This window comes from Vigna umbellata, chromosome 1, assembly GCF_029865625.1.
Source record: "Vigna umbellata cultivar VRB3 chromosome 1, Vumbellata_1.0, whole genome shotgun sequence".
In the NCBI taxonomy this organism is placed as follows: Eukaryota; Viridiplantae; Streptophyta; class Magnoliopsida; order Fabales; family Fabaceae; genus Vigna; species Vigna umbellata.
The window spans coordinates 4,517,720-4,527,803 of NC_142165.1; the positions used below are offsets into that span (position 1 = coordinate 4,517,720).

The following is a 10,084-nucleotide window of genomic DNA, read 5'->3' on the forward strand; positions in this document are numbered from 1 at the left end:
CACTCTTCCACGGGGTATTCTCCTTTCCATATCATTTACGGCAAGCCAGCTCCATCCATTCCCCATTACTTACTGGGTTCATCATCTATAGAAGTTGTCGATACATTGTTGGCATCACGCCAAACCCTATTAGCACAATTGCAGAGAAAACTACTTAAAGCCCAAGCCACTATGAAGCATTATGCTGATCCCAAATGACGTGATATGTCTTATGAGGTAGGTGATTTGGTTTATGTTCGACTCAGACCATATCGGCAACAGTCTCTTTCTAGTTCCACTTATCACAAACTTTCCAAAAGGTTTTATGGACCTTACAAAATCCTTGCCCGAATTGGTACGGTTGCTTATCAATTGGATTTACCACCTGAGTCCAAAATTCATCTGGTCTTCCATTGTTCATTGTTGAAATGTCATCATGGCCTTGTCCCAGACCCCACCCCACTTCCTTTGGAGGCCTTCAACCAACAACCAATAATTCACCGTATGGCAATTTTGGATACTCACATGGACAACTCCACAAATCCCTCAACCCAAATGGTCCTTGTTCAATGGTTCGGACTATCACCGGATGATACTAGTTGGGAAGAGTGGACACAACTCAGTTCTGATTATCACCTTGGGGACAAGGTGATTTTTCCAGAGGCAAACATTGTTAGCAAGCAAACCATAGGCCATTTGAATAATGCAAGGCCCAAAAGGATTACTACCACACCAGCCCATTTGACGAATTACGTTCCATAGAATCTCTCTCTGTCAGCATGTTTCTATAAGTGTCAGATCATGTTTTTCATTGCACCAGAATAATTTAGTTATGGGATTTGGTATATTGTTTTTGATTTTATAGATTTCCTTACCCACCAAATCAGGAGGACCCTTTGATTATAACCAATTATGATTTGTAATGGCTATATATAGCCTTTCGTATGAATGAAAAAGGGGCTGGAAATTCAATTATCTCTTTCTTTCTCTTATCTGTTTAGGGGTTCCCTTAGCCATCAATTAAGGAAGTGAAACCTAACAATAATTGTGGTTATTTTCTTTTTTAGTTTATAATGTTTATGTTTGTTTTATTGTAGACACATTAAGAAATGAGTTTAAGCAATGGCATAAATGAAGCAACATAGCCTAAAGTCATAATATAGATGGTGAAATTGTGAACAATAAGAGCAAAATATTCAAAATCTTCGTTGGGTGTGACTGATTAAGCAGTCGGATATAAGAAACTAGTTTCTTTTTTATTTTATAACGTTTATGTTTGTTTTATTGCATGACAGGCACATCAAGAAATGAGTTTAAGCAATAGCATAAATGAAGCACCATTAACCCAAAATGATGAGATGATGGTGAGATTGTGAACAATGAGAGCAAGGTATTCAAGATGTTGTTGGGTACAGATTAAGCAGTCAAATATAAGAAATTAGGGTATGTATCTATCTCATGTCTGAAACTTTCTATACCCCATGTTTTTATTTAATCAGTGTAAAAAAACCTATTTTTCACCGGTGATTATTACCACAATCTTATAAGTCTTTTGGGTGTATAGAAATTTAAGTAGTTTATGTATCACAAAAAGATTTGAGTTTTCAATACAAAATTTACATGCTGAATAATAACACGTTAACACCCCAATATAGTAAAATCTTGGATTTGGATTACACATAAAGTTCCAAAAGATAATATTTCCACACTACAATTAGTGTTTATCTTCAGTTTTATGTGTAAAATCCTTGGTTGTTTTATTTGAAAGTAGATATATCAACTGTTTGTCTGAAAAGTAAGAAAAAACTCTAATTGTAGGTTTTACACGTACATTTCCTCATCATGCGATATGTGAGAGATTTATTTGGATGTTTACATTTGTATTTACATGAAACAAAAACATATAATGCAATATCGTGATTTTGAAGTTATCTCTTAGTTGATTTAACAGAAAGATAAGGCCATGGGTCCCAAGGTATTTCCCGAAGCTAGAAATTTGTTTAAAATCTAGAAATTGGTGTATTCATCATAGTCATTTCGTGTTTACACGTAGTGGTAGATTACTAGATACTGTGAAGTTGATAGTAACCACATACCACATTACATGATGTTTAATTTTACTAAATTAGTGTAGGAAATTATTTCATCATTTTTAGTGGATCTTCTTTTCTAATCGCCTTTATGTTATCCAAGTGACTTCAAAATACTACTATACAAAAATTCGTTTTTGTGTTTATTCCTTTATTGGTATATATCCATCAATATCTTTTATAAAATAGAAAATAGTTAACAAATTATTTTTTGAGTTTTAAACATTCAAACGTGATAACTGTAAAATTTTCAATTAAAGCGATGTGAAAAATATTCGATTTAACCATATTGGTATCATCTTCAAATGTTATTGAGTCATTTGGTTATGATAATGTTGTAGACTTTGAAGTTAGACAATTTGTTAATAATTATGCTTTTATCATGTATTTGGCTAATTGGAAAATCATTTCCTAAGCAATAATAGCTTTGTTAACCATTGAAGTTATGTATATGACATTTAGAGGGCATGTTGTTGAAGGTTGGATGTATGTATGACCTTAAGCTTTTGTGAAAAAACACAAACAGCTATAAGAGTTAGAGTGTGATTTGTTTAGCCAAAGATTTATGTATCAAATACCACTTTTCAATCGTATTAAAGAGATTATAAAAAAATATTGATGTATTCTCATGGAGTCTAATATTAAATTTCTACAAAACATGAGAGTCTATGTCATATCCCGAAAAATATAAAAAATGATCCAAAAGACTTCTTCTCAGCAACAAATCAGGAAAGTTACTCTATATAATTTTTTTCTTGTAAATTATATTTGAGGAATACATTATTGATATCCAGTTGATAAAGAGTGCGAACAAAAGTCGACAATTATGGAGAATAATATTAAACAATAGTGAACTACCACGAAACTTCAATTAAGACAACTTTGACAAAGAAGATTATCATTAGTAGTGGATGACGACAAACAATGGCAAACAACAACAGACTGCAGGTAGGGATGGCAACGGATCGGGTTGAGCACGGATAGTGCCTACCCGCAACCCGACCCGCCGAATTAAACTATACCTGCTACCCAACCCACTACCCGTGCGGGTACCCATTTAGAAAATACTCACGGATATTTTAAAACCCGTGGGTAACCGCAAAATATAAACAAATAATATTTTATACATTTTTAAAATAAAAGTACAAAATATATATATATATATATATATATATATATATATATATATATATAGATATATAATATAGTATAAATTAAATTAAATATAAACTAAAATTTAATTTTAATTAAATTTAACCTAATAAAATATAATTTTATTTTATTTTTAATTAAAAATATATAAATTAATTTTTTTTTATTTTTTTGCGGGTAACGGATACACGCGGGTTGGGTAGTATACTACTCATACCCGACCCGTTTAGAAGCGGCTATTAAAATATCCGCTACCCGTTACCCGTTATCTGTGAGTAGTAAATATCCACGGATAGTAATTACTCGCCGCAGATTTTACCCGTGGATTTTTTTGTCATCCCTAATTCCAGGCCACCAATTCGTTATTGATGATAATTTAGTCCCTGCAGTTTGTCCTTGTTTGCTATTGCAGACCCCATTAGTTACTAATGAAATTCTAGTCCCTACAGTCCATCGATGTCTGCCACTGGTTGACGTCGTCCGCTACTTATGGTAATCTTATTTGTCAAAGTCATCATAGTTGAAGTTTCGCGGCAGTCCACCCATGTCCAATATTATTCTCCATAGTTGTTGTTAGTTGTTTGTCGACCTCTGTTCGCACTCTTTATTAACTGGATGTCAATAATGTATTCCTCAATAATGATTTTCAAGAAGAGGTTTAAATGGAGCAACCTCCTAGGTTTGTTGCTCAAGGGAGTCTTTTGGGTGATATTTCGTCTTTTATATTGTCTTCACAAATCATTAACAATTTGGTGTCACTCGAGTACAGAAACATACATTTTCACTAAGTCTTTATTGATTATATTTGTAACAAGATTAGTACATGCGATTTGTATGCACCATTTTGTAGGGGAGTGTAAGATATATTATATCTAAGATAAATAAATATAGTTTATTTTATCTTTATCTATTATCTTTAATTACTTTGTTATTATTCTTTATTTGTATTTTGGGCTTAGGTTATATTCTTTCTACTATAAATACAATATCTATATGTATATTCAACACAGAGGAGATTATTCTTATACATAATTTTTCACTGTATTCAACAATATAAAAGAAAACCATGTCAAAATGTTTATAAACCTGAGTCTTAGAAACAAAATCTTGCTTTGTTGAACAATTTGAATTTATAGTTTAATAAATAATTTATAAATAATTTTATTTAAAATTTACAATAAAATAAAGTGTTAAATATGTTTTTAGCCTTTAAATTTGATGTGATATTGGAATTCATCATTATTTCAAATTTTGATATATTTTGATCTCCAAACTTAAAAAACGAATTAATATAGACTTTTTTAATTCAACATTATCAACTTTTTACGTGTATTTTAAATTAATATTTGAGTTAAAATTATTATTTGATGTAAACACCTTAAATATTATCAACTTAAAGACAAATTCACGCATTTGAATTAGAAAAAATATATATTTATTTTTTAAATTTAAGAATCAAATTGTATCACATATTAAAATAATGACAGATTTTAATTTTATATCTAAATATAAAAGTTAAAATATACGGTTTATTTTATGTCGGATTATCTAAAATATAAAAAGATTTATCAGTATTTTTCAATTAGATATGTATAACGAGATAAGTTTTATTTTACCGAGACATATAACTATTATTATCTCAACCCATTTACATATTTAGTGATAGGAATTAAGGTTTTCTCTCTTCTAATTTCAAATAATTTTCCACATTCCAAGTAATTATTTCTTTTATTATTTGTTTTGGATTATTATTATTATTATTATTATTATTATATATTATTCCTAATAAATGTATTTGACTTTTATTACATACGTGCATTGTTCTTTCTTTTACCTTTTTCAAAAAACTTCTTTTGACTATAACATGATCTAAACTGGTTTATGGTCAATGAGTTGAGAATATACAACTAATATAAATTATATAGAAAATAACAACATAAAGGAAAATAATAGTGTTAGATTCTATATATCTATTCAATTTTATATTTGTTTTTTCATTTTACTTCACATCAAATTTCTGCACTAATTTCATGTCGGCTTTCTTTATCCAATTTATATCAAATTTCTACTTCTCAAGTCCCACTCTCCAATTATTCAGTTCCTCCGCACGTTACTTTATTTTTATTTTAATAGTTTGATTATATGACAGTTTTTAATTTGATTAATTTTATGTGTTTGATTAATTCTTATTTTTATATTTATTTTTAACTTAATGAATATTTTTTAAAAACTAAAGTAACTTTTTTATTAAATTAATATTATCACTATTTAAAAATATTACCTATTAAAATATAAGTCTATTAAGTGTCAAAATTTAAATTATTTTTTATTTTAGAATATATTTTAAGTAAAATTTTAATATATACACTTTCATATAAAAGTTAACCTAAGTTTAAGTATAATTCAAAATTTCACACATTTTCAAACAATATTAATGTTGATTTAACAAAAGATATCACTTTAATTTTTTTTATAAAAATAAAAGTTCAATTAGATTTTTTTTAAGGGTTAAATATGTTTTTCGTCACTTAAGTATCACACGATTTTGGGTTTAGTCCCTACTCGAAACTTTGATAATTTTTTTAGTTCTCATAGTTTTAAAACTCTTACTATTAGTCCTTAAAATTGGACGGCGATAACTTTTAGTAGATGTGGCAAACGACGAGGCCACATCTTATGCCAGCTTGCCTCTTCACTCTTTGTCACGTTGCTTTTCTTTTTATCTAGCCAATAAGAATCTGACACATGTCAGCCCCCTTCCACCCTAAATTAGGGTTTGCCAGATTGGGGAAACTTGCCCCTGCACCTCCGCCACGATTTTGCTCTTCTATCTTACGCCGTCATGAGCCAAGAACGCGAGAAGGGAAGCGTTGCTCTCTTGAAGGTGGCGAATGGAGTTTCTGCTGTGTTTTTGGATTTGCAGGTCTGTTGCAGGTGATGGTGCCTCTGAATGACGGTGATGACGCGAGGGAGGATGTCGCGGCTTGCAAGGATTTTGCGCGTTGAAGGTGGCGTTGGTGGAGGATGGCGTCACTGCAGGGGAGCTTGCGAGATGAAGGCGCGATGGCGGAGAGTCTTAGGCGATTTAGGGTTCGTCGCAACACTCACGATTTGGGATTTCGCTTGGCCGTGGTTCTCGATTGGTCGGAGCGAACTCGGTGTGCGTCTTCCGGCACGGTGCGATTTGCGATTGGAGTTGCTCGCGTTTTCTGGTTTTGTCTGAGTTTCAGGTGATTCTGGGAATGCCATGGATGCTCGCGTTTTCTGGAATGCCATGGAGCAGGTGTTGACAGCGTGGAATTGTGGATGTTGGCGGCCGTCTGCTTCGCCGAAATGGGGATGATAACCCCTGCTTTTGGGTCGCGCCGAATCAGAGGAAGGGGAGACAAGTCCTTACGACTCTGACCGGTTATCGAGGATGGCGTCGGCGGTGACCATCCTGGTTTGTGGCTCCGGGAGGCTGGGCTCTCTCAGGCGGCGATTGGCGAAGGAACGAGAGAGCTTCTCTCTCGCCCGGAGAAAAGGCAAGGAAGGAGAAATCGACGCCGCGACCGGCAATGGCCCTGGTGGCGATTGGTGTCGTCGGCGACGCCTTGGACTGAGTGGAAGGTCCGACACAGCGGTTGGTCCGATGGAGGCTAGGCTCTGCCGAAGAAGACGAACGAAGTTCTCAAGCACAAACAACGTGGCAGAGAGTGAAGAGGCAAGTTGGCATAAGACGTGACCTCGCCATTTGCCACATCTACTAAAAGTTAACGCTGTCCAATTTTAAGAACTAATAGTAAGAGTTTTAAAACTATAAGGACTAAAAACCATCAAAGTTTCGAGTAAGGACTAAACCCAAAATCTTGTGATACTTAAAGGACAAAAAAAATATATTTAACCCTTTTTTTAAAATAAGATCCAAAACAAATTAAAGATATAAATATACGTAACAAATAATAATTAACCATTTAGAATTTATACGTTGAATATCTCTCTCCAACCTTTTACCCTGGAATTATTTCTTTTATGTTTAAGGACCTGCCTCCATTCTTTTTATGTTTCGAGCATTTCTCTTCTCTGCTTTTATATTGAGATTTTTGGGCTACTTTTAGTCCTTAAATAAAATTAATTATATTATATCCTTACATATATTTTATTATGATATTAAACTTTTATTTCTCTAAATTAATTGATAAAAAATAAAGTAAACATCCAATTTTATTTCTTGATATTATTTATTTGCACGCATAAGATGAATAAATTGAATTTTTTAATATCAATTTAAAACATTATATATATATATATATATATATATATATATATATATATATATATATATAACTCATCCCCATAAAATCAGCTTATAAGGTGAGGTTTGCACCCTACTTATATATTATAATTTTGTCTTGTCTCTAGTCGACGTGGGACTTCCAATACACCCCTTCATCCCTGAAGTCCATTTCTTAATATGGTATGAGAGTCATGGTTAGAGTCTAACCTAGCGAGTTCTCGCTAGGTTAGACTCTAACCATGACTCTCATACCATATTAAGAAATGGACTTCAGGGATGAAGGGGTGTATTGGAAGTCCCACGTCGACTAGAGACAAGACAAAATTATAATATATAAGTGAGATGTAAATCTTACCTTACAAGCTGGTTTTGCGAGGTTGAGTTAGGCTTAAAAACTACTTTTTAATAATATATATATATATATATATATATATATATATATATATATATATATATATATATATATATATTAGTTTTATTTTTACTTGTGTATTTTCTTCAATTTTGTTTGTTGAAATTAAAAAAAAAACGTTTTTTTTAAATTCAGTTAAAAATAAAATAAAATTAAAAACAAATTGTTTTCTTTTACTTTTTTTATTAATTCTTATTTAACCTTTTAACCGTTTTGCAGAATAATAAAATGTTAATATTATATACATTCTCATATTTTATTCTCACATCTCTTTTAATATTATTTTTTATTCTGATAAATTGGCAATACTCTCATTTTATATAATTATATTATAATTATTTTATTTTTATTTTTTATTGATCTTCCCTACTGTTTCTTTTACTTATGTTCTTTAATCAAAGTAGTAAGTACGAACCAAACAAAAAAGTGCTTACTATACTGAGCAACTTCCAGCTCAGGCACAGCTCAAATCCAACACTCACTTTCTCTAAACCCATCACTCTCACACAACGCACACAAGAAATTACATAATATATGAATAAATTTATATTTATATGATACTGGTGTTAAAAAATATATCATTTGTATTTACTTATATTAATAATAAACACATAAGCATATACTTTTATTAATATATTAATAACTATATATATATATATATATATTTATATTTATATAAGATTTGATATTATATGTATTCATATATATATATATATATATATATATATATGTGTGTGTGAGGTTTGCTAACTTGCGTACGTTTATTTGGTATATTTTAATAATGTATACCAGATTTTAGTAGACAAAAATACCTTCATGTATTATGGATTCTAAGTAAGTTTTAATGTCAAGGGTATTTGAATAATTTTCATTTTTAAAACTAAAAAAAAACAAGAAACCTCCAAACCCTTACTCATTTCCGTCATTCTTCTCAACCCTTTCTCTTTCATTTCTCTCACTCCAACATTTTTTCTTTCTCTGTCATCCTATGGTAGTCCCAACTGAAATTTTATAATTTTTGTCTTATGTAATTTTCACAAACATAATGACATATGAAAGAATTGGTAATTGACTTGAAAAAAATCAGAAATACTCGCTGTTAAACAATTTTTTACAAAAAATGATTTTATAATGAGTTTTCATTTTATAATTTTTGTCTTATCTAATTTTCACAAGCATATGACATCAAAGGAATTAGTAATTGGCCTGGAAAAAAAATCAGAAATACTCGTTATTAAACAATTTCTTACAAAAAATGATTTTATAATGATTTTTCATTTTATAATTTTTGTCTTATCTAATTTTATCTAATTTTCACAAGCATAATGAAATTTGAAGGAATTGGTAATTGGTCCGAAGGATTTTTTTTAGAGATGATGATTCAACATCTGCAGATGATAAAATTAGAGAGGTTAGTGAAGATGATGAAATTCAAGAGATCTTGAATGAACTTTGCATATGTACTCAACTCTTTACAAAGACAAATTGTTTAACGACGAGTGTTTCTAATTTTTTCACTTGGGCTACCGTAGAGATGACAGAGAAAATGTTAGAGTGAGAGAGATGAAAGAGAAAGGGTTGAGAGAAATGAGGGAGGTGAGTAAGGGTTTCGGAGTTTCTTGTTTTTTTGTTTTAGTTTTAAGAATAAAATTATTCAAATACCCTTGACCTTAAAACTTAGAATCCATAATATATGAGGGTATTTTTGTCTACTAAAACCCGATACACATTGCTAAAATGTACCAATTGAAAAACAAGTGTACGCAAGTTAGCAAACCCATATAAATATATATTTATAGTTATAGTTATAGTCATATTTAAATTATATAAATGTTTTCGAAGAGGTTAATGAGAAATATATGATATAAATATCTTTTCAGCAAAATATATAACTATTACAGCAATAGAACTATTATGTGTGACGAAAAACTTCTCATATTATATTGAATTCTGTTTATCGCAAATAAAACACAAGTGGAGATTCTCCTTGTAAAATATCATTAAATAAATGCTTTTGCAATATAAAAAAAAAAAAGCATGATTCTAAGGTTTTCCAAGATTACCTCAACTATATTAATATTTCCCCCAATTTAGTGCACACAAACAAGTCTTGAGTTTGATACGAAAGTTTATATTTAAAAACATTGAATTGAATTGATTTTATTTTAAATTATT

General features: G+C 30.6%; 1 protein-coding gene across 1 annotated transcript; it reads left to right on the forward strand.

Moving 5' to 3' along the window:
* Nucleotides 1–204: 204 nt before the first annotated feature.
* LOC148204442 (uncharacterized) lies at nt 205–741 on the forward strand. Its single transcript, XM_088107478.1, has one exon. It carries the CDS (start codon nt 205–207, stop codon nt 739–741), a length of 537 nt encoding a protein of 178 aa, XP_087963604.1.
* The last annotated feature ends 9,343 nt before the right edge of the window (nt 742–10,084 follow it).